At 39.0% G+C, this 25,910-nt stretch overlaps 3 protein-coding genes and 1 long non-coding RNA gene across 9 annotated transcripts in view; 3 read left to right on the forward strand and 1 right to left on the reverse strand.

Annotated features, from left to right (window-relative positions):
- The first annotated feature begins 1,763 nt into the window (after positions 1-1,763).
- isca1 (iron-sulfur cluster assembly 1) lies at positions 1,764-5,101 on the forward strand. Its single transcript, XM_076987177.1, has 4 exons — positions 1,764-1,918; positions 2,994-3,047; positions 3,189-3,294; positions 3,795-5,101. The coding sequence occupies exons 1-4, from the start codon at positions 1,838-1,840 to the stop codon at positions 3,941-3,943; spliced, it is 390 nt and encodes a 129-aa protein (XP_076843292.1). The 5' UTR covers positions 1,764-1,837; the 3' UTR covers positions 3,944-5,101.
- On the reverse strand, positions 5,028-9,500 carry LOC143487897 (uncharacterized). 2 transcript variants are annotated; one of them, XR_013124407.1, is made up of 3 exons: positions 9,099-9,500; positions 6,083-6,500; positions 5,028-5,556 (listed from the first exon to the last, which is right to left on the reverse strand). It is a non-coding gene; the product is annotated as an uncharacterized LOC143487897 (long non-coding RNA). The 2 variants fall into 2 exon arrangements; XR_013124408.1 differs by lacking the exon at positions 5,028-5,556 and having other exon boundaries at positions 5,572-6,211; positions 6,292-6,500.
- ccno (cyclin O) lies at positions 9,484-14,617 on the forward strand. Of its 2 annotated transcripts, XM_076987176.1 has the most exons (4): positions 9,484-9,950; positions 10,029-10,214; positions 12,066-12,178; positions 12,924-14,617. In XM_076987176.1, the coding sequence occupies exons 1-4, from the start codon at positions 9,747-9,749 to the stop codon at positions 13,027-13,029; spliced, it is 609 nt and encodes a 202-aa protein (XP_076843291.1). In that variant the 5' UTR covers positions 9,484-9,746; the 3' UTR covers positions 13,030-14,617. The 2 variants fall into 2 exon arrangements, with proteins under 2 accessions (XP_076843291.1, XP_076843290.1); XM_076987175.1 differs by having other exon boundaries at positions 12,066-14,617.
- A 976-nt stretch (positions 14,618-15,593) lies between these two features.
- smtnb (smoothelin b) overlaps positions 15,594-25,910 on the forward strand; it is a 69,476-nt gene continuing 59,159 nt past the window's right edge. For 2 of the 4 annotated variants that reach the window (XM_076987216.1, XM_076987221.1), the window contains exons 1-2: positions 15,595-16,189; positions 23,641-23,798. In XM_076987216.1, the coding sequence (XP_076843331.1) occupies positions 16,139-16,189; positions 23,641-23,798 (209 nt within the window). In that variant the 5' untranslated portion in view covers positions 15,595-16,138. Of the gene's footprint in view, positions 16,190-23,640; positions 23,799-25,910 lie in introns of all 4 variants that reach the window. The other 2 variants (XM_076987217.1, XM_076987218.1) reach the window with 2 other exon arrangements.

The raw sequence follows: 25,910 nt of genomic DNA on the forward strand, positions 1-25,910 counted from the left end.
TTGCTTACATACATTTTTGTATGTACACACATCTTACTTATATATATCTTGTACCTTTAAAAGGGCGACATCTAAACCACGCAGAAAACAGAAACTGTGGTGGAAACAGGTGGAAATATACATTCCAGTACTAAACAAAACCGTGGCAAATTATGTGGACACATACCGTTCATCAAATAAATTATAATAGCTCTAGGTATAGTAGCTAAGCGGGCTTTTAGACATACAGCACCATGTCAAAATATACAATTAGATGGAAAAAATATATATACTACAATGACTACTAAAATTACAAAATTAAAAAGATGTTTAAGTTTAATTCACTTTTATAGCGCTGAAACAAGTGTGAAATGAGTGAAATATAATGCTTGCGCCTTGTAGACGTAGACTAGTGTGACATCATAATACATTTCAGGTCAGAGTTTATTTACCTCTGATCCACATCTATGATTCAATGATGATTCAATGAGTTACTAGTTCGCTCTGGCACCAACCACCGGCGATCGACAGATCGCGATATAATACTTAATTTGTGTTCATTTTACGTTCGCTACGTTACGTTACCCCCCCCCCCCCCCCCCGCTCAACAACTTACATTCGCCGCCGCCCCCTCTTGACAATTTAAACTCGCCACCTTAAAATCTCACTCCAAGCGAACGTCAAAAGTTGGCAACCTTGGAACACCCAATTCCTTAAGTGTCAATGTCATTGTTTAGTCCTATGTGAAACGAACCTAACAGGAATGAAATAGCAATATTTTAAGCTTATTTCATAAATTGTTGAATATTCTAAACCACAGCATAAAAACTTAAATTATTGAATTGAAAAAGAACACAGATCTTATTTAAGTGGCAGCCTAACTTTCTAGTTTTCAGTGACTGCAAAAATTGTGAGCCATTTCGAAGTGACTGAAGCCCTCTGGCAGCAGGTTGTCCAGATTACGGCCAAAGGGGTGAAACTATCAGCTATAGCAAGAGAAGTTGATCATACATATGCTATATGGTTATATGCTTCTACAACGCCAGAAAAGTGACATCTGGTGGTTTGCAGAAATTATAGCACCCTGTATAGCACACTATGGATATAGTGCTTTACTATATCCATAGTAATATATCCAAGTTATAATAAATAACCTTTATTTTCCATTGCATTATGGAACCATTCAAACCAAACTAAACCTAAGTATGCTTCTTAAAATTTAAAAGTTTGACTACAATGACTGAACCTGAAATGCAGTACTTAAGCAGTAGGCACTAGATTTTAATGCAGTACGTTCTTTCAGTAGGCGACTGGTCAGTGTTCATAACCACGGACATACTACCTATGTTAATCTCGTACTGCTTTGGCGTAGGCTACTGAATAAGAGGGAAGTTCGGAATTTCGGATTTAACTATACTGCATACTATATACTCAAAACCAAATTAGTATTAGTAAGGGACACACCCTTACTAGAAAGTACGAGTCAAGTTTTTCCACGATTAATTTTGTACTTTAGTTTTAGTCGGAATTCTTACTTAATTTACCTCTTAGAAATACTTTTCACACATACTTGGTTTTCATTCAAACCAATACCTAAAAGATATTTAGAACATATAAACCCATATTTGAGATAGCGAACTGCTTTTAAGCCCTTGTGTGTAGTTCAAACCCAGAAAACCCTCCACAACAACCTTCACCACAGCTTCAGAACGGTGTCACGTGGTTACCAAGGTTGGCTACTTGGTTGGCTGAAGAGACTGCACGTCAAACGAACAGCCAATCGTGAACGGTTTTCTACCAGTGGGTTGTACATTGTTCTTTGCTGTTTACATCTAATCGCTGAACTTTATAGTCCAGCATGTCTGTCTCCATAGTGAGAGCGACTGTCAAGGCGGTTAGCAGGCGGAGGATTTTAGCCACAAGAGCCGGCCTGACGCTGGTAGGCGCTCTCATTCACACGTTTACATACTTTAGTTGGTGAATATCAGACACCAACAAGCAGGCACTGAATGTAAACTCGTTAGCTAGTCGGCTAGTAAGCTAATCGGCATTCCTATTCGCTAACGTTAGCTGTTCTGTCCTCGTTCTGGATTTAGGTGACCTAGGTAACTGTCTCCCTGACTACGGCTCAACGGTAACTAGAATACACGTAACTAGGTAACTGTCTCCCTGACTACGGCTCAACTGTAACTAGAACTCCTATAGCTAGCTAGTTAGGTGCATAGCTTAGACGGCTAACTAGCTGATTGCGCTAGGTAGCTAAATGTGTAGCTAGCTATAAGCTACCTATGTTAGATAAGTTAAACCTTTAGCAAGCTAGCTGTTGTTCTGCAAATTGACAGTCAGGTGTGGCTAGTTTTCTAGCTAGCTGCAGAACAAAACTGCAGTAGTTTGCGGTGTAGTTGATGCAGTTTGCGTATTCCAAGGTAGATTAGCTAGGTTGGCTAATATGATACACTTGGGAAGAGTTAAGACGTTGGCTAGCTAGTTTCACGCTCGCTACTGCTGGGTAGAGCAGTGCCATGTTGTATAGCTAAAAACAACCTACAAATGAACTACAAGCGAGACTTTCGAAACGGGGGCATTTCCTGTGGTTACGTGGACAAGAATCATGTCTAAAACACATGACGAAACGTGCATTCCCTTACAGGAGTGGATTCTTCCAGAGTAAACTGTATGCCACTGCGTGTTCAGACAGTACTTTTCAAACTTGCTGGTTATTGATATGAGAGAACCTTAATCATCATTGCTGCTGATAACCTTACGCTCTGCATACTGGCCATTGCTGTTCTTCAGCAGTATACTGAATGAATAATGTAATCCAACCTTCAGTAAAAAGGTTGATCAATAAGACTGATAAATAATGTTCCAAATTTAAAACGCTACTTTCTATGTGTCTATAATGTCTGTGTTGTCATTCTGTCTTTTGAACGACAAGAAAAAGCATTAAAATAGCTAGTGTTCGTATGAACCACATTTTGATTATGATCAATATTATTTGCTTTCCTCACTAGACACCTTCAGCTGTGAATAGAATCAAGCTTCTGTTGCAAGATAGGCCTGAATATGTAAGTAATCAAAATAGACCTGAATGTGTAAGTTACCAAGATGGGCCTGAATGTGTAAGTAATCTTAGCTGAGCTGTCACTGCATGCCTGAAATGGTTCTTACTGGTAAGATCGTTTCCTAGCAGTCTTGTCTTTGTGTAGATTGGGCTGAAGGTTGGAGTTCGGACCAGAGGTTGTAATGGCCTCACATACACGCTGGACTACACCAAAGAAAAGGACAAATCAGATGAGGAGGTGTGTCAAGATGGTGAGTGATGTGCTCCACTGCTGCACTTCAAACGCTCATTTTCTTCAGCAGTTTTCTTTTCTTTTAACTTTTTGTGTAACAGTAAATGGAGGTAAATTAGTAAATCCTTTGAAGTTCTGGTTGCACTACAGAAATTTGGCTTCAGCCAGGTGAAAGTAAGAACTACTTATTGGGTTGTCCAGGTGAGAGTAAGATCTACTTATTGGGTTGTTCAGGTGAGAGTAAGATCTACTTATTGGGTTGTCCAGGTGAGAGAAAGATCTACTTATTGGGTTGTTCAACAGAAGTGTAAAATTTTACTGCTTTAATTCAGAGCTGTGCAGTTCTCACAGTAGACCTTTCGATGACTCCTATTAGATCTCCATGAGTAACCCAGACAAAATGTTATTACATTATATCTCAAGTTTCTTTTGAGCACTGGGTACCACAATATAAACTGAAATGTGGTGCACTGTACAAATGTGCTGCTGGCATTAATGTTTGTGATGTCTTTTTTTCAGGTGTGAGAGTTTTTATTGAGAAGAAAGCTCAGCTTACTTTGTTGGGCACAGAGATGGATTTTGTTGAGACAAAGCTCTCCAGTGAGTTTGTGTTTAATAATCCCAACATCAAGGGAACGTGTGGTTGCGGGGAGAGCTTCAACATCTGAACCACTTTGTAGCACACACTGGGCCACTCGTTCTCTTCCTGTCATGTATACCCTGCAGGATGTAGTCTTCGTCTCCAGGCCAAGTTCCAGCCACTGTGTGGCAAGTGTGGGAAATATATTAGAAAAGGAAAGAAACTGTGATGCAAGAAAGTGTGACATGACTTGTAAATGAGGCATTGGATATCAGCTTCCTGTGCTGTGACCAGCAAAAACAATATTCAGTATTGTACCACCAATTACTAGAAATGCTGTAATTGTTTAGTGAATTGCATTCAACTCTGCTTCTTTCATGTGTGGAAAAGTGTGTACTCTAGGTTAATATTTATTTTCTAGCATAACCTGTGGAGTGATGGCCATTGATTTAAGTTTATTATTTAGTTTTAGGAAGATTCTGTTGATTTGAGACGTTCATCTCCTTGCTATGCTTCCAGAATACTTCCTTCACCCCATCAAAGGTGGGCCGTGGTAGTAATGCACGTGAGAGGGCATTGATCTTTCCCTCACAGTTACAACCCTTACTGGAGTGACACTTCCTGGTTTGACGTTCATTTGATTTGTACTCTGCTCAATGCATTTTAGTTACCCTGTAAACTTGAGCTGAACTGAGGTGTCATTCCTTATTTTTCTAAAGCTTTTCTGAAAATTTAAATGTTAGACATTTTGCCCTGAAAACTACAATGCAACCTATTGTTTTTTTTTTTTTTTTTTTTTTTTTTTACATAACCATATATTTGAGCTCACTGAAAGTCAGGAGTGGGATATTAAACATGTAGTCTAAGCAAAGATCAAGGACTCCTGAAAGCTGTTCAAGTAAGAACTGTATTGGAACTGGGTTTGCTTAATATGTGTTGCATTGTGCAGCAATTGAAAAGTTGAAATTGTAAAGAGTGTCTGATGCTACTCTGAAATTTTATGTTGTTAAAACCAAGAATAGTATATATCGAATGTGTAAAAAGCCTGTCTTTTAACGCACAATAAAGTTAATATACAGATACACAAATACAGGGTTTGTTTTTACTAATTGCACAGAAGGATTTTTAAATTTTATTTATTTTTTATTTTTATTTTATTTTTATTTATTTAGCTGACGCTTTTATCCAAAGCGACTTACAATACTATAAAAGAGTAGATACAATAAAATTCAGACTTGGCAAAAAATGGATGGTGGTGCAGTGGAGTGTTTAAAGTCACTAGAGCAGTTGCTCACTGAAGAGCTCAGTTTTTAAGAGTTTCTTAAAACTAGTGAGAGACTGCTCTGCTCTGATGGTCGATCAAAATTAGTTTCTCCATTAGTTTTTATTTAAATGAAAAAGCAGTTCAGTAAATGTCATTGCCGCAGATAAGAGGAGGGGAGCAACGTATGAACTTCTCGCTCACAGATTGACCAAGGGTGTTTTTGTGTAAGGTTCTGTATCTCACAGATTGACCAAGGGTGTTTTTGTGTAAGGTTCTGCATCTCACAGATTGACCAAGGGTGTTTTTGTGTAAGGTTCTGCATCTCCGTCTCCTGTCACAGACACCAACTACAGAGCCAGCTGACATGCAGGAGGCCCCAGAGTACAGTTTTCTCTGCAAGTCCTTCAGGCTTTCAAAAAATGTAAAACGTCTACCACCTGGACACACAAAAACGTAATACCCTGAAATATTTCAAATATTTTCATACCTCATCATTTATGAGGGCCTAATAGAATACATTTTCAAAGTCAGATTATTACATCAACTTCTTAAAAGTTCTTAATGATCTTACATTCTACATCAAGCAGATATCAAGAATGTATGTTTGCCAGTGCAAAGTCTTTGTGAAAGGACTTAAATGCACCCATGCATTAGAAAAGCTACACATTGATGACACAAGTCAAGACATTGATTTAAAGCAATATGTACTGCTGCTGGTAGTCTGGAGGTATATACCTAGGTTTTTACATCAGAAAACATTTTCACAGCTTCTTGAAACCAATGGCAATTCATGACTTTAAAGCAAAATATATGGATCAGTGGGTCAGTTAGGAAATACTCAATCACAATCTGGTTTTTGTACTACATACTGAGAAAATTAACAAAGCTTTAGGAAGCTTTGCTAGCAGAATTACAGGGGTAGCCACAATAAACGTTCACATAGTCTTTCTACACCCTCCTTACCACCACCAGCCTGCTTTAATGTGGGTAAGCTGAGATTTGAGGTTTTGATGAGCCAGTCTTTCATCTCCTGAATATGAGAGACTTCCACGCCCCTGTTGAACAGGTGCTGACAGCGTATACCATTCCATTCTGTGATAGAAGGAGAGAAATAGTGATGGCGGGGCACTGGAGGGACAGATGTCTTTCTCCAGTCCACGTTTGGTGTATACTTCACAGTTGATGTCTGATGATGGCATCGTCTGCTCTGATGGATGCAAAGCTTCTGAATGCTTGCTGGCAGAGGATCTAGAGTATGAAGACACCATGAGGATGCAGCCAGAGTTTCCCTAAAGGAGGCTGGTAGAAGTAAAGGGTGTAATGCTGAATGTTGTGGTTTATTGTGTATCCGCCTCTCCAGCTGTATCAGCAGGTCTGAAATCTGCACATAATTAAGTCATGATTACTTATATACCACAGAAGATTAGAAACTTCTTTACATTTTTCACAGACTCATGGTATGTACATAAGAAAGAAAGAGAGTGCATGATGAAGTGTTTGGACACATATAGACTGTGTTTGCAAACTGTATTTATAGGGGTGTATTTTACCACTACTAAAATAAGTATAAAAAAATATATAAAATAAGTATTTGGACACCCTGCGACTTTGCAAGTTCTCCCACTTATACAGTTGTGATCAAATTTATTCAACCCCCACTGAAATAAAGTGTTTTGGCCAGTTTGACATTGATTTTGATCATTTCAGTCATCTTATTTACAATTATATCAAAGAGGCACTTATAAATTAGACAAACATAACATAATATTTATGATGGAATAACCACAAATGTCTTTACTGTGCTCACATCATTATCAGTTTTATTCAACCCCCTAGTGACATTATTTTTTAGTACTTAGTACAACATCCTTTTCCAGTTATGACAGCTTTCAAGCGTGAAGCATAGCTTGACACAAGTGTCTTGCAGCGACCTATGGGTATCTTAGCCCATTCTTCATGGGCAAAAGCCTCCAGTTCAGTCACATTCTTAGGCTTGCGCACTGCAACTGCCTTCTTTAGGTCCCACCAGAGGTTCTCAATTGGATTTAAGTCTGGTGATTGCGATGGCCACTCTAGAATGTTCCAGCCTTTCATGTTCAACCATGCTCTAGTGGACTTGGATGTGTGCTTCGGATCATTGTCCTGTTGGAAGGTCCAACGTCTCCCAAGCCGCAGGTTTGTGACTGACTCCATCACATTTTCCTCCAAGATCTCCTGGTACTGAAGGGAATTCATGGTACCCTGCACACGTTGAAGCTTTCCTGTACCATTAGAAGCAAAACAGCCCCAAAGCATAATTGACCCCCCGCCATGCTTCACAGTAGGCAAGGTGTTCTTTTGTTCATAAGCCTGGTTCTTCCTTCTCCAAACATAGCGCTGGTCCATTGTCCCAAACAGTTCTAATTTAGTTTCATCTGACCACAGTACACTGTCCCAAAACCTTTGTGGCTTGTCCACATGACTTTTGGCATACTGCAGTCGACTTTTCTTGTTCTTTGGAGTCAGCAAGGGGGTGCGTCTGGGCGTTCTGGCATGGAGGTCTTCGTTATGCAGTGCGCGCCTTATTGTCTGAGCTGAAACTTCAGTGCCCACATCTGACAGGTCTTTTTTCAGTTCCTTAGCAGTCACGCAGGGATTTTTCTCCACATTACGCTTCAGGTAGCGCACAGCAGTCGCGGTCAGGATCTTCTTTCTGCCACGACCAGGTAACGTTTCCACTGTGCCCTTTAACTTGAACTTGCGAATGATACTTCCGATAGTGTCTCTTGGAATATTTAACAACTTCGCAATCTTTTTATATCCATTGCCATTCTTGTGAAGAGCAATAACCTCTTCTCTTGTCTTCTGGGACCATTCTCTTGCCTTTACCATGCTTGGAAACACACCAGTAGATGTCTAGAAGGAGCTGAGTATCACAGTCCTTTTAAATCTGCCTAATTGGTGCTTATCATTCTTGATTGCTGCTCGTTGACATCCACAGATGTTTTCAATACCTGATGGAAAACACTGGAATGAACCTCTGTTCTTAGGAGTGGTAGTCGTAAAGGGGTTGAATAATTGTGTCAATGAAGAAATCACAAAAAGGCCATTTAATACTTTATGACAAAAAAAATTGATGCTATCTTAGTTGCATTTAGTTCTTTAACAAGTCCTTGTAAGATTTCATTATGAACACAATTACAAATGTGCACTGAATTCCATAAAACCCTTCGCAGCATTGGGGGTTGAATAAATTTGATCACAACTGTAAATCATGGAGGGGTCTGAAATGTTCATCTTAGGTGCATGTGCACTGTGAGAGACATTATATATAATCCAGAAAACACAATGTATGATTATTTAATAACTTATTTGTGTGTTAAAGCTGCAAATAAGTATTTGAACACCTGTGCAAATCAAAAAGTATTTGAACACTTGTGTTATCATTTAATGTTGTGTGGGTGGACAGGGGTGTTTATGCAGCTATAATAACAGGTGCTTCTGATTTAGTATAATAAGTGGAGTGGAGGTGGACTTTTTAGAGGTGAACTAACAGGTCTTTGAGGGCCAGAATTTTTGCTGATTGGCAGGTGTTCAAATACTTATTTGCTGCAGTAACACACAAATAAATTATTTAAAAATCATACATTGTGAATTCCAGATATTTTTTTTCACAGTCTCTCACAGTGGACATGCACATAAGATGAACATTTCAGACCCCTCCAAGTGGGAGAAAGTCGCAGGGTGTTCAGATACTTATTTTCCTCACTGTGTAAAATACCTAAGATGGTGCATTAATTAAACCAAAAAGTGAAATATTCACAATAATTTCTTTATATCATTACTGTAATCTCAATAATCACAGTAATGCTAGCGTTAGCAATGCTAGTGTTAGTGTTGATATATGGTTTAGAATAAAGGTATAACCAAAACTCATTAAAATGCACAAATGCTTACAATCAAAAATCCCTTTAATATAACATAATTTGGTTTGACCCACCTTAACACCACACATGGTTTTGTGGCCTTCAACTCTTCAACTTTGGTGAGTGCATTCTCAAGCTCTTTTAAAACATTACGTCTCTTTGGATAATTGAATGAAGAGCCAGTGCTTTTCTATTTGTATGTTTAGAACAAATATACTGAATAATGAGAGAATTATGTCATAAAAGAAACAACAAAAAACAACAACAACAATAACAACAAGCGCCGTAAAATATTTCTTCATTTCAGTCCCAGCACTATTTTTATAATATTCTTATAAAATAATCGACCAAAAGCAACTAGGAAATATTCTATTAGCCCTAATCATAAGAAAAGATCAATATATTTATTTACAGCCTAACAAAGAACACGTGTTTATTCTGTTCCCTCTCCGCGGATAATGGACACCCCTCCCCAAGGTGAGTATCCATAGCAACGTGGTGGCGCGAGGCAGCGGCGCGCGATGCGCGCTAAGGTCCCCGGGAAAGAGCGCACGGCGCACCTCGCGCAGCGCTGCACTATATCACGACTTGGGTTCGTCAAACTCTCAGACAAGCTTCATGCAAAGGTTGCAGTCTACGAATCATCACAGAACGAAGGCAAAACAAGATCTGATTTGAGTGTAATTAGTTTTTCAGAGGGTTACTGCTGATACTGATCAACCATGTCCACATTAAGTGATTCTGGCTTTGAAGAGGACTTTAGCGCTTCTCCATCTAACTGCTTGAACTGTCCATGGTCAGAAGATCTTAATAACCGACTCACAGCTGATCACCATGAGGTCATTTGCGACGAGAGCTGTTTCATAATTCAGAGAAACAACGAGGAAGAGTTTCTTGCTCTTAACTGTCTGGCTCGTCAACCCCAGGTTAGTTGTGTGTGCTGCACGTCGTAACGCGCCTCTGTTTCTTTGGTGCGCATCTTCACACCATCTATGTTTTCACAGATTACTGCAGAGGCCCGCTGCAAACTGGTCAGCTGGCTTATAGCCGTTTATAAACACTTCAAACTCTCCTTTGAGTCCTGTTGCTTGGCTGTCAATATCATGGACCGGTTTTTAGTCACGACTTCAGTGGCCGCGGATTGCTTCCAGTTGGTCGGTGTAACGTCTTTACTGATTGCGACAAAACATGTAAGTGACTAGATGTTGTTTTTATTATCTTACAGCAGTGGCGTGCACACATAGACATCAGGTGGTGCTAATGCACCACCAACTCTGCCCTTTATCAACGAAAGTGCCCTTTTGAAACTTCAGTTTTTAATAATAATAATTATTATTATTTTACTGAGGTTGGTTTGAAATGATCTTTTGAAAACCTGAGCGATTAAAAACAATGCCCTGAAATGAGCCACCACCTCACACACACCCGACCTCTCTCTTCCTTTAACACCAGATGCGCTGCAGCAGTTCAGTTCAGTGAGTGGAAGGAAGCGTCTTCAGCACAGCACACACGCTCACAGATAGACTTCTTCTCCCGTGCCCCACCAGCCAGGTCACATACACATCAAGTCAAATCGTACCGTTTGCCCTCTAAGCCCAACGTGAAATCATTTTGTTGTGCAGTAAAATGTCTCATACAGCACCAAACCAATAAGCATTTTTAGCCGACTGGTCACCTGATAAACTAGTCGCTCTATCCCAAATCAATGATAGATAACGTGAGGACGACCACATACAAATAATTAAGGTAGAATTTGCAAATCTGTGTGTTAAGCTGAACGTCTTCTGTTGTATAGGTTTTATTAGGCAACATAAATTAACACATTCGTTTGTGAAAGAAGAAACGGGAAGTTCCCCATTACCTGTGAAAAATGCCCATCTGCATGTAATGACAACACTCAGTAGCCTCTAACTCCTTCTCGTACTTTTTGGTCTTTTTACTGTCTTAATTGTAGGCCTATATTGATTTACTAATTGCAAAATATATGCAACAAGGCCTGCAGACAGTGGAGGGTAAACAGAAGTTAACTGAAGGACTTAACAATGACTGTATATAGTTAATATTGGATATGGATTTTATCAGTTGGCGGTGTGACTTTTTTTCCATTGAAAACTCACGTTTACAGAATGTTACAAATAAAAGTCAAATTTCATTCAACATGCGCTTGTAATTTTTTAAATAATGAAGTGTTCCACGTGCGCTAAAAAGTGCCCCCCCACCCCCGAGCACTTGCCCCCCAAAATGTCTGTGCACGCCACTGTCTTACAGTGTTTAGCAGTAGGCTACCACCCAGTTGTAAGCCTTCCTATATTCAATATGAATTCATTTACAACGAACAAAACTTAAACATCCCCGAGTGCAAAACAATAAACAAACCAAACACCCAGGGACCGTTACCACCTTAGATCTGCACTCAGGTTACAAGTTTTGAATTTAAAATATTTCTGTAATGGTCAAACTGCATATTTGTGTGATTCTGGGGTTATTAGATGATTGTCTTCATTTGATTATTAGATTTTTTGTCATTCGTCTGACGTTTTACCTTAAAACCGAGACATGGTTATTATATTACATTAAAAAAGATCTGAACTTAAAATTACAGTTGTCTCTTAAAATGTAAAAAAAAAAAAAAACTGTTGCATCCAGTGATTCATTTGGACATCTTTTCTTACTTTTTAGCAGAGGTGGACATTCCAGGTTCAGAAAGTAAAAGTCCTTACCAAAATTTTGCTCAGGCTTCCTGGATTGTGATGATTCCACTAATTTTGCCTAGCTTGCACTAATTAGAAAATCCAGCAAACTTGAGTAAATCATGGAAAGAAGTTTTACTTTCTGAAACTGGAATGTCCACCTCTGCTTTTTAGGCACTGGTTTCAAAATCACTATTGTGCAGGCGTTTTACCTTATGCTGTAAGACACCCAAGTACAGTGTTTTCAGGATCCTTCTCTTCTGTGTTGAATTAAAAATCAGTAGCATGGGACAAATGTATGTAGGGAGTCTGATAACTTAATGATATGTGTTTTTGCTTGCACCCCATCAGGTTGAAGTGTGCTGTCCACGCATCAGACAGCTTCTGTCTCTCTGCTGTAACGCCTTCTCCAAGGAGCAGCTCTGCAACCTCGAGTGTCTTATTCTTCTCCGCCTGAACTTCAGGTTGGCTGCACCCACCCTCGCTTTCTTCCTTGATTACTTCATCAGCCAGGAGTTATCCTGGCACAGAGGTGCTGGAAAGGATCATTTCACTGATCTTCGTGAGGTTAAAAAAGATGATAGCTGGACATCCACAGAAGAAGACCAGCTCTCCATTGTGGAAAGATATAAATGTTTTGCTTGCAAAGTCTGTGAACTGAGTCTGGCAGACTATGCTTTCAACAAATACCAGCCCTCTGTGATTGTGCAAAGTGCTATAATGCTTGCAAAGGACTGGTTCAGAAAGCCAGCCTACTTCAAACACACAAGTTCAGCAAAGATGGTTAATACTGCAGACCCAAAGTTACCAGACTCCATTAGTCATACTTTAATTCAACAGTGTACAGAAGAGCTTAAGTTGTTGGTATCACTCAATCTAGAGTCAATTCAAGACTTAATAGCACTCTGAAACAATAGAATAATTGTGTACTGTGTACTGTTATCTTCCAGACTTTTTATTTTATGTTTGTAATATATTACCAAACGAAACACAAGTTATTGTGAACATACATTGTCATTATTATTGGCATCCTTGACTGTTTATATCAAAGCAAGTTTCTTCATAAATAAATGTACATGAACCGACTTTTAATATTTTAATAGCATGTAAATTCAGCAAGAAGGGTGCAAAGCATAGTCATTTTACAAAAGAATCATAATGACTTGAGCAGGATTAAAAGGCACCCCTCCCTAATGCTTGGTTCCACAGTCAACAAGGCAGCAAGGACATCCAGACAATTCTTGCAACCATTAGTGAGCTTCTTCACTCATCTGGTGGTAGTTTCTCCCGTCACCCTTCTTCTATCTGGTGGTAGTTTCTCCCGTCACCCTTCTTCTATCTGGTGGTAGTTTCTCCCATCTTTCACCCTTCTTCTATCTGGTGGTAGTTTCTCCCATCTTTCACCCTTCTTCTATCTGGTGGTAGTTTCTCCCATCTTTCACCCTTCTTCTATCTGGTGGTAGTTTCTCCCATCACCCTTCTTCTATCTGGTGGTAGTTTCTCCCATCACCCTTCTTCTATCTGGTGGTAGTTTTCTTATGTTCTTAGGCACCATGATCATCATCAGATTTCATTATTCCTATGGTCAAGGCCTTAATTGTTCTATGATAAAAATTTCTTTATCTACATTATGAAGAAAGGATGCCAGCATATTTGTTGATATCCATCCTTCTTTATTAAGCATCAAAGGCATTGTTCATTGGGTAATGCATGTGATCACTGACATAGCGTGGACTGGTGAGTGTAATTCTCATTAAAAGCATGTTAGTCTGTGCTTGTTCTTTGTTTCCAACTAAGCAAAGGGTGCCAATAATTGTGGCGTGGCATTGTTTTCATGTTTATATCAGTTATTCTAACAGTTTTTACTTTTGTGACTTGTCTATTTCAGCATCAAACCTATGAATTTATGTAGCGCCAAGTTGTGCCTAAACATTTTATTTCAGAAGATATTTTAAATTATTTATAAATTATAAAGTATTTATAATTAAACGGTACCAATAATGCTGAGCAAAATTATATTATATTTTGTGTATACTTTCTGTGCAAGAGTTTTATAAGTTTTATCAACCTGATATTGTTAATTTTGTTATTTGTAGAATGATAGAGATGCCTCTCCTCTTATGACTAATATATTAAGCTAATGAGACTTTCTAAGGGGCTGTGGTCTGAAAAAATTACCTACAGTTATCCAGTTATGGTTACTATTACTAAAGGATGAGACACATTATATGTTTAATCTGAAAGCTTTTCAACTAAGATAAAGTATTGGAGTTTGATATTAACCTAGTACATGTATCTGCATCTCAATTCCAGAATCACTGGTTACAATTCTGCAATCACTGGTAGGTAAAAGAAAGGTTAATATAACTGATTTGCCACTTTGAGGTCACGTCTGACTCTTAAGTAAGTGAAGGGTGCAATGAATACTTGAGTGCATGAATACTTGAGTGCGGATATTTGAATACATGTTTTTATAACTAAATTACTAAAAGTAATTACATGGGAGATTCAGTGTTGAGCTCTGACCTTGCACTGCAGAAACTGGAAGGTTGAATTCCAGCAATCATAATTCTGAATCACCGATTTAAATGTTTGTTGAAGTTTTTCATATACTAGAGTTACTAGAGTATTTTTCCCAAAGACTTGAGAAAGGTTTAAGCTCAGACCCCCCAAAGCTTCTTACCAACTCTCCTCGACTCTCTTTTCATTTGCAGCAGTGTTTTTAAATTTTTTTGGAACTGATACAAATCAGAGTTTAGAAAGTTACAAAGCTAGGAATGTATTTGCTATTTTTTAGTATAGAGTTACAGCATACATTTTATTTCAGTAAGTTAACTAGGTCATCTTCGGTCGTCATGTTGTAATATGGGTTACCTGTTGTACTTTCAAGACTTTTGCTGACAGACATTTCTCCCTCTTCAAATGGCACACTAAATAAAGTGTTAATCCATATAACTGAGGTGTGTTACTTTTTGCATTTTGATTTTGCTGTGTCGTCTATTCTTCATTAGGAACTATGAGGAAAACGTATTAACAATTGTTAAACAATAACCTGGCCTTTAAATTATTGGGATTTACTGGTAGTTTGTTCATGCTTTGATTTTATGCCAGTGTATTATGGGTCTTTGATTTTATGTTAGTGTTTTATGCGTTTATGCTTTGAAATGTCTGTATTTAGATCCTGGACAGTGTTCTTGACCTGCTTAAGTGCTGGGAATGGCTCCACGATTAACTTTATCAATTTGGTCTTGCTGTTTAACAATGTACCTGTTTTTTACTGATTCTGATCTAGCCAATTTTATGGCGCTGTCCCTTGTTTATTTATTGTGACTTTCCAGCAAAACTAGACTTTCTGGTTGTTTTTCTACTTTGTGAGGTGAAAGGCCCAAGAGTTTCACCGATTACTTCTGGTGTAAAATGGCCAAAATTCCTAGAATGAATCGGAAATTAACATTTGAATACAGTAGGCCTATATGAAATTTTAAAGCACTTTGCTCATTCGTTGCAAATGCAATGTACTGGAGCAGATTGGCAAAGTAAGAAAATAAGTGTAAACACGAAAACAAACACGTTGGAAAAACGTGTTTTTATTGAAAAAAAAAGAAAAAAGAAAACAAACACGTATGTTTTCTAATTGTATGTTTTCAAAAGCTGCAGTGAAACTTTAAGTTGGCGATATTTTATTTTTGAATATATAAATGGGAGATTTTAATAAACTAGCTATTGGGAAAAGGTGAGGTTTACTCCCAAATGCAGACCCGTGTTTTGACGGTAGGTGGCGGTACGCATGCGCAGTTTTAGCCCGCTAGAAATTCAAAGCGCGATTCCCAAACTTCACTTCTCCATTGGTGGAGACAGAAGGGCGGATTTACATTTAATTACACGGGGGGAGGAAGAAACTAAATCAGCGCGTCTGCCGGACCAGCAACACGTTATATACATCTTCCACTTATATCTTTGAGAGGATAGTGAGTGGACCTTGTTTTTCTGCCGGTTTTCTCTGCAGTTATAAGTGTTTGGGGGCACCGGGACCTCCCTCATCTCCCCCGGTCCAGGGTCTTCACAGGTGGGAGCGCTGCGCCCTGTCTACCAGGATCTGGCCGTTGGCATTTTTGCGGAATTTTCTTCGTGCTAAAGTCGCAGAACTTGAGCCCAAAACGACACTGACTCCGTTTAGCCACCAGCTCATGAAACACGACCAGTTTATTCGACGACGGTGACTCTCAGAGAGGCGGCGGTAAGACCGGTGTGGTCGCCACTGTGTTCGGCGGTCCGGTGTTACGGGTTTGACCCACTCTCCTTCAGAAGAACAAACACTTGTGTTAAATGAGCAGTAACGGGTCGGTTCTCTGAGACCAAGCCCAGGCCGACACCAGAAGCTCAGGAGAAACGAGGCGAGGGACGTTTTTCATCACCAGCTCGGAATGACTGAGCAAAACTATTCAGCGTTGGATGAAACATCCCTTCGGAACCTGGTGAGTGGGTTTACCAGCTCGCCCCATAACCAGGACACCTCTAGTTCTAGTGCTCTATTTGGTCCATAAAACCTCGAAGACGAGCTAACTTTAGGAGAATGGAGCACGCTTCCATTCAAAAACTGAACTTTGGTCATGCTCACACAGGTGCATCTCTGAAGGTGAAAATAGATCTTGAGTGGAATTGATCATTTAATTATCCGTATATAGCAGTGGTACCTGTTTGTTTGTTGTTGTTTTGATATGATGGGAATGAACACGCATGAAATTAGATGAGACAGGATACTGTTTCTTTTATCGTATAGTGCATACAGGATCTGCTGTAAGTTTAATTCCATGTAATGACAATGACTTGTACGATGGTTCCTAAATGAATGTATCTTAATGCGTCTCTTAGCTCATGCAAGGACTATAAAAGATGCTGTCCCACCTTGAAGATCAACACAACATACTTCAGAAATGAAAATGATTGACTGGTATTCTTGCATGTGCAAGGTTGAAAATGAATATTATACTTTATTTATTATAATGAATATTATACATATTATGTTTTGCCTCCCCGTAATTTTTAAATTCATGTAATCAAAACTATAGTCCGGTTTTCTAGTCTTACTTTTATTTACACCCTCCAGAGTTAGAGTGCATCACTGACTTTAAAGTTATCCATACAGTCATAGCAGAATCACATGGAGCAGACACCCTGCCCTTATTCTTCAAACAGTAAGCTTTGATGTCTGACAGGTTAATGGATGTTCTGGTAAATTAAATTCAGGTGACTCACTTGCGCCTTATTTTTTGCAACACGTTTAGAAATGCATGTTCTGATGAGTCAGTGTGTGTTACGTGATTCCACTATTACTGCTGCTACCGATTCCTATGTCTATAACTTCCTTGGTTATTAAAATGTGCTTTCAGTCTTCATACATATAGGTCTTGTACATGAGTTACTATAACCACTAGAAAATGTAACAGATGCATCATTACATTCTGTTATGACCTCATAAGTGTCTCCGCCCTTCTGACATCACAGTAACTGTAAGGTGACTGAGTTCACTGCTCATCTCTCAGCTTGGAGAAATGGACAAGGTCTGAGAACTGAACTGAAATGACATAAGTCATTGACACACGCAAATAAGGTGGAGGTGTACAAATTTGTATAAATAACTACAGACGTCTATCCTACACTTATTTACACTACACTTCTCTATCCTATGACAGTTGGATGAATTAGTGCAATTGTTATTGTGAACCTGCCTAAAACCTCTGTGTATTTGCCCCTTAAGTATAGTAAGAACTTAGATTTGGTATTTTCTTAATGATCTCTCTATCGCTGATGGAGCACTGCAAATGTTGGTTGCATACCAGGGTCATCTAATTACCAAAACTAAGATATGACACACACAAGCTGGCCAGAAGAAAGCTTCTGTTCTGGTCACACCACTAACATGAACACCTGGAGTTCTCTCCAGGAGTCACTGGTGCTGTCAGTAAGTAGTGCTTCATAATCAGAGATCATCTATTCAGTAAACATGAGAGATGAGGCCTTTGGAATACTTATTGGGATATGATGTTGTCCAGTTCCAAGATATTTTAGAGCAAAATCTGGATACTTTTGTTGCGAAAGTTGTTTCATTACTGCATCTTTCAACAACATTGACCATTATTATAACATTTGACAATGATTTGAAGAAAAATATTTAGCCCAATTGAAATTTATTGTCAAACATCTACTGAACTTAATAAACGTATGGCACTAAAACATTAAATGAGTGCATAGAAATTATACATTTATGCCATTATTAAACTTGCGGCTTGTGCTATCTGGAAACTGAAAATTCAGAATCACAAATTTGATATGATAAATCATTCAGTTCTAACATAATACACGTTATTAATGCTGCTGAACATTGAATTTTAAACGAGTAATTGAGACGCTGATTCTGATTGAGAAAACCTATTTTATGTAAATTGTGGGTATTTTTCATTAAAGGGAAAAAAACACATGTGCATTACTATGTAGCTTTTAGGTTCGTAATTTAGAGATACCTTTAGTTACCTGCAACTGTAAGATTTGTTTTAGTTCTGGTACAGTAGTAGGCTACTTATGCCAGGTGCAGCTTTCCTTGTGCCTTATGAGTTGGAAAAAGGTCCTTCCTTCTGAAACTGCATGTGACAGTTCAGGTCCTGCTTGATTTCATGGTGCATCTTCTGCTTCTGAGTTCATGGTCTCCTGTTTTTCCTGCTTTCTATAACCACGTGAACTTTGCTATATCTTTGAATCTTGGGGCAGGCAATGTCCCTGACAAACGCACGTTAGCATGTCAAGAGATCATGTTTTGCTTTCATACTGTGGCAAATTGCCACGATTGTCTTAAGATTTCAGTCTAAATGTCTTTTTCTTAATTTGTTTCTTTGATTATTCCATGTATCACATCATTTAACCATTTCTGTTAGACACTTCTAAGGGAAAAATGGATTGCTAAAGTTCTCCTTGTCTGTTTTGACTTGCTCCTTTTTCTCACATGACTGTTTCCATGTCCTTTGTCCTTTGGGGTTAGAAAGGTCACGGTCTCTCTTGGGCCACCCTAGTTTCCACCGGGTTTCAGCTCTCCTTGGATTATTTTTAGTTGTTTATGCATTGGTTTTCTTATTCCTCAACTTTGGTTGAGTTTGTCATTCATACATGCGTACATGCATACATTTGTTTATATAAATTATATAAAATGGACATCTTATTTGTACAGTGAATACTGAAAGAGTTAGTATGAATTACTACTTTACATGTTTTAGCTCAGAACAGTTACAACATATGTGCAGCACAAGATCTGTTTTCCTGGTTTCTCAGGAGGAAGCCGGAGTTTAATGCCATCATTTTTATGGGTTGCTGATTAATCTCCAGAGTGAGGCAGTCTGCTCAGGGTCTAGAGCAGGAAGCCTCTACAGCAGGGGTGCCCACAGTTTTCAGCTTGCGAGCTACTTATAATTTGTTGAGCGGGGGGGGTGGCGAACGTAATTTGTTGAGCGGAGGGGGAGGGGGATGGCGAACGTAAACGTAATTGAACGTTGAGTGGACTGCAGATTGGCTACCGTGAATGTCAATCAAAATACAACCGTCAGTGCAGATGTGCGATTCATCTACTACTATTTTATGTGACGCGATCTACGCACATTCCTTCGCGATCGACCGACACTTCCTTCGCGATCGACCGGTCGATCGCGATCGACGTAATGAGCACCCCTGCTCTACAGTGTTACCCGCGAATGTAGGAAAACTTGTTAGGTGATCGGGTACATGTTGACATCTTAAAACACAATCTGTTTTCTTTTTGTGAACACAGTAATTATTTTTTTCTGAAACCAGTTCAGTCCTGAAGATACAAAAGCAGCAGTCATAAAACATTTTCATTACATGATAGTAGCCAATATATATAAAAATATACAAAAGTACACATTGTTCATGAATTTGATATGGCATATTAAATATGATGGTGGCAGTTTACAAACAGTAATTTACATTAGCATTCTTATTGTTTGGATCTAAAAATGTGGTTCCTTCATAATGCTTCACACAGAGCATATAAAAGGTCCTAAATGATGTGCCTTATGCCCATATAAGGGCAAAGTCATGGGGGGAGCTGTAGACTTACTGAGTCACTGGTGACTCGTTGACCTCCTGGGGGTGTTGGTGGAGATTAGTGAATATTAATCCACAGTCTGTGTACAATATTCAGTTGAAGATGAATGATCCAAACCCTTCTCTGTCTCTCCTGGACAGTGTGTGTAGAGACTGAAGTCTGTTTGTCACAGTGGTGTATGCATGACTTCACTTTTCACTAACAACACATGATTAGCTTTTCCTGAACACGTTTTTGTTTGCCAGGACGACTCCGTTCATCTTCCTCAGTGCAGAATTGTTCATTTGCAACACAGTAGGCTTGGAGGAATTTGGCAGACTGTCATATCTTAACAAATCTATTGTAATAAAAGCAGCTAATAACATAGGTTATAAATTGTCACAATCAGTTTGAGCATGTCAGACATGACCATGTTGTCAGTGTTTTTTAGAAATCTCATTTTAGACTAAGTTATATATAGTGTAGAAAAGCAATAAGTGATGTAAGAGGAAGCTGGCTAGGTGTTCATCCGTTATGCAGTTAGCAGATCTATCACTAATTGTTTTTTTAAATGAAAAATGTACAGTACTTTATTGACAACAGCAATTACATTTCATTCTTTTTAGCAAATCTCTGAATATATTGCCAAACTCAGATAGAGTACGTGATCGTCAGATTTCCAGGAAGCAACATTTGCCCATTTTGGAAGACGGATCTTAAAACTTTTATGTCAAAACTTAACAGACTGGATTTTTTTCAACCAATTTCTTCAACCAGTCAGTTACTGGCATGTAGCCATAATGGTGAAATTGCTATAGGTTTTAGTTCTGTCCTAAAGCAGTCATCAGCATCAGGACTCTGATTCCTGTGACGCACATCTTTGATGTTAATCCTCTTTTGTAAACCAAGCTTAAAAATTAGATTTTCCAGATGAACTCCTTGTAGTTCAAGCACTTTGCATCATTTAGGAATGAGCAGGATGAAAAAATGTGACACCTCTTTAATGATAATGAAGAAAGATGTATGTTAATACAAGTACACAATATGAATTTTTCCCCCACAGTTGTTAGGCTTTTCCAACCATTGAAGGTACAATGACGTGACCCCTGACCTTGGTCGTCATGGAACAGAGAGGAGGCCTGTTTCCCTTTATTAGTTCTTTTGCTGTTGGGGGCTGATTCCAGTCGACTGTAACCTTATTAAAATCATTCCCCTGTCCCAAAACTCACTGCCAAACAGTGAGCGATTCACCTCCAACACGGTTTTTTAATATCACATTATAATTGTTTTCCAGATGTTAAAAAGTGAACGGGGGATTCAAATTGTATGGTGACTCCCTGGTCACAATGTTGTCATTGTAAAGCGGACTCTCACTGCTCCACCACGCATGCTGTATCTCAGGGAAACAAGCTGTGGCCTGTGCAGCCTTATCAGTGTGTCAGAAGGAAGAAGGATCTCGGTGCACTGCGTGTATGTTGGTGGCACTGTGCCCAGAAGTGACTTGGCACTCTGCTACATTCTGAAAAACAATTACGAAGGTTGTATTTTTCTGTAACTCACTATATAAAAAAAAACTCCCTATTACGGAGTTTGCATCATACTTGACTTAAAGCTGAAATGTTGGAAGGTATGAAATAGCAAAGTAAAAAGTCTATAAACTTGAGTACCTTGAGAGACATTTGTGAGACATTATTTTGCATAGCAGTGTTACACCGTTACATCTGCTGGTATAAAATAGATGTCACGTAAGGGCAGCAGTTTGGTTTTCATGTCTGAAGTTTTCATGTTCCTCCACTGCTGTTTTCTCTTCACTGGTTTCCAGTAACTGATCATCAGATTAAAACCCAGATGCTTGTTTACAGTGCCAAAAAAGGACCAGCTCCTCTTTACATGATAACATTGATCAAAACCTGATCTGTACATTGAGTACTTTTGAAATTCAAGTACAGCTCAGCTTGAAACGCCACCCTTCAAGTCTCATGGAAGACGAGCTTCAAGACTCTTCTCTGTCCTGGCTCTCAGATGGTGCAACCAACTTCCACTGGCTCTTATTGTCTATAAATGTAGACTGAAGACTCATTTATTTGTGGAGTATATAAATGACCACTAATCGTATTACACTTTTATTGATTAAATGAAGATTTCTAGCGCATAATGTTTATTGGTATTGCACTTATTGTTGTTTGATATTATACTACGGCTCATTTTACATTTATTTTTATATACCTGCATTGACTCCTGTATGTAATAGTTTCCTAGTTCCATGGTTCATTTAGACTCTAACCAACAGTAGGCTACTGGCTAAAATACATTCTACGAGAACATGACAAAGCCCTTTTATAAGTCGCTCTGCTGAATGCCATAAATGTAAATGATAAACTGAGATGTGATGTGACTAATTCAACACTAAACCCATCATCAAATATTATAGTTTAATATAAATCCCACATTTTCCTTGGACCTCAGGATTGTTCTGTGTGTTGAAACTGAATAATTTCTTAACAAGAGGATTTACAAATTCTCCAACCACATGCATTGGTAGCTAGTCATGGTCTGGTGGTAAGGAACTGGTCTTGTGACCAGAGGGTCATGGATTCTATTCCCAGGCCTGATGCCATGACTGAAGTGCCCTTGAGCAAGGCACTTAACCCCAACTGCTCCCTGGGTGCTGGGCTGGGTCTGCACATGTGTGTACCACAGTCTCCCTAGTGTGTGTGTATGTTGCAGGTGCTACACCTTCTACAAGACTGAAATATGACCATTTGTAAACCCGTTGACTTGTTTGTTGAAATGTATATGTATAAGGGGTCTGGGTGCATCTGTCTATAACTATAACATTCATGAATGATTAGTAAAATAATAATGTTAATTAGTGGCTTTGTCTGAGAAAGATTTGGCTTAATGTTCCAATATGCTTCAAAAATGGGATGTTTGTAGTAATGATGATGTTGCTGTAATTATTAATGTATTTGCATATTGCAAATATCAATTTTTTGCATATTGGCTAGTCTAGCTAGCTAGCAAGGTTAGTTGGCTAGTCTAGCTAGCTAGCTAGCAAGGTTAGCTGCATTTCAACACATAAACAAGTACTTGAACACTGCAACCATGGAATTCTTATTTTCTCAATGGTAAATCTATGATCTTTTTATTATATAACCTAACTGCTGAAATGCAAGATATCAAACAAGATTTTAAACAGTTTTAATTAGTTTTGTTAGTTATCATAAACAATTGTTAATTACAACAGGTTTCCCACACTGTGTGTGTGAACCCTAATTACAACAAAGACTGCACAATGGATTAGATTAAAGGAAACAGGACTCATAAGAACCAAGGATTTTTTAGCACTAAAACAAAAAGATTCAGATTTAATGCTTGCTTTGAAGATTTCTAAGTGTTGCAGGTGTTGTATTAACATTTAAGTGCAAGATGCTGACCTGTGCATGGCAGGCCAATTACACTAGGCGTGCCTAATTCTGTTTATTTAAGGCACATAGCTCTTGTACTTATAATGTGCAAATATAGTTTAAGATATGATGAAATGACGAGTGCAGGACCCATAGATGGTGTGATGACACATCGAGAAATCTTCTGTTAACATTAAATGTGAACCCCCATTCTCTCTCTCTTTCTCTCTCTCTCTCTTTCTCTCTCTTTCTCTCTCTCTCTCTCAGTATTTCCCACATTTGCCTGTTGCTCTCACACACCTAAACCTTCCAATACTGCAGTTCAAGATTTTCCACATTAATAAATACATAGGTCTATTTTTTTAAGTGATATATTGATGAGCCCTAGCTATGAAATAACTAATCTCTGCGACGGTTCTGATGTCTTCAGCTGGATGGGACTGTGGATCTTGCAGAGCGGCGTCTCATAAGGACAGCCATACGGGAGCTGCAGCGCTGCGAGATCCAGGACATGGAAGCTGCCCTAACGAACAAACGCTTCAGGCGAGCCCAGGAGCACCGGCACGAAAACAAGGAAAACCAGCTCCGGTACGGCAAATCCACACGGTACCAGTACAATATGGATGAAAAGCACGAAGCAGTTAATTTAAAAACAGCAGTATGTTCATCTGTATATTTACTGTGTACAGTACTCAGGGTTGTGGGTGAAAGATATTGGGGAAGTGCAGTGTTTTAGGGTATTTTTGTGCATGTTTTACTGTAGGGGCTGGATTCTTGGACATGGATTAAGCCATGGGCCAAACTGTTATGTTACTGGAGATGTTACGGTTGAAAACTTAGGGTTAGGGTTAATTTTCTCTGCAAAACCAACTCATTTATGTCGACACATGTATGTAATTATGACTATTCCACCAGTTGACAGTAATGTGATGTCTCGGTAAATAGTGAATTAGAACACTCATAAAACAATGTGTGCTTCTGGCTTTAGTCTTTGCTCCCATTTGTGGTATTTGTCTTTGACATAAACAAACATAAACCTTAACAAAAGTATCATGGAGAATTGCAACAAGTGCATACAGCCTTTCTACAACTTTTGCAACAACCTTCCTATGCAGGGTGGGGGTCATCATGATTATACTAGCGTATTTAAGCTAATACACACGCCGTTTCACGAGCATGGAGTGATTCAGGCTTGTTTCTGCTAGCTTGGACTTAACCATTTTTGTTTGTGAACCAGGAACACAAAAAACATACGTTTGTCAACTATACCAGTAGCACCACCTAGTGAAGAATGTACTGCTTACAGAGTGAGATACACAAACAACAACTAACACTGTGTGAGTGAGATACACAAACAACAACTAACACTGCGTGAGTGAGATACACAAACAACAACTAACACTGCGCAAGTGAGATACACAAACAACAACTAACACTACGCCAGTGAGATACACAAACAACAACAACTAATACTGCGCGAGTGAGATACACAAACAACAAATAACACTGCGCCAGTGAGATACGCACAAACAACAACTAACACTGCGCCAGTGAGATACGCACAAACAACAACTAACACTGCGCCAGTGAGATATTCACAAACAACAACAACTAACACTGCGCCAGTGAGATACTCACAAACAACAACAACTAACACTGCGCCAGTGAGATACGCACAAACGACAACTAACACTGTGCCAGTGAGATACACAAACAACAACAACTAACACTGTGCCAGTGAGATACACAAACAACAACAACTAACACTGCGCCAGTGAGATACGCACAAACAACTAACACTGCGCCAGTGAGATACCCACAAACAACAACAACTAACTGCGCCAGTGAGATACGCACAAACAACAACTAACACTGCGCCAGTGAGATACGCACAAACAACAACTAACACTGCACCAGTGAGATACGCAAACAACAACAACTAACACTGCGCCAGTGAGATACACAAACAACAACAACTAACACTGCGCCAGTGAGATACGCACAAACAACTAACACTGCGCCAGTGAGATACGCACAAACAACTAACACTGCGCCAGTGAGATACGCACAAACAACTAACACTGCGCCAGTGAGATACGCACAAACAACTAACACTGCGCCAGTGAGATACTCACAAACAACTAACACTGCGCCAGTGAGATACGCACAAACAACTAACACTGCTCCAGTGAGATACGCACAAACAACAACAACTAACACTACGCCAGTGAGATACGCACAAACAACAACAACTAACACTGCGCCAGTGAGATACGCATAAACAACAACAACTAACACTGCGCCAGTGAAATACAGGTGCTTCACATAAAGACTAGGGGTGGGAATATCCAAGTATTCTACGATTCGATTCGATTACGATTCAGAGGTCTGCGATTCGATTATTAAACGATTATCAATGTATCTTGGCAGTAGCAATCCATGAATTAACTTCAATTTTATTTCCATTTTAAAACTCCCATTTTATTTTATATTTAATCAAATGAAAGCAATGTAGAAAGTACAAGGCCACACATTCCAGAGAACTGAACAAAGAAATACAAACTGAAAAAGTGCACCTGTAGCAGCATGTTTGCAGTAAATTAACAGATTTCGGCAAATGCCAACTCTTAACCAACATTATGTGCAAACAACAAACAAATATGTGTTACCAAAACCACAGCTTCCACAGCTTCTAGAATT

This window comes from Brachyhypopomus gauderio, unplaced genomic scaffold (assembly GCF_052324685.1).
Source record: "Brachyhypopomus gauderio isolate BG-103 unplaced genomic scaffold, BGAUD_0.2 sc51, whole genome shotgun sequence".
Lineage (NCBI taxonomy): Eukaryota > Metazoa > Chordata > Actinopteri > Gymnotiformes > Hypopomidae > Brachyhypopomus > Brachyhypopomus gauderio.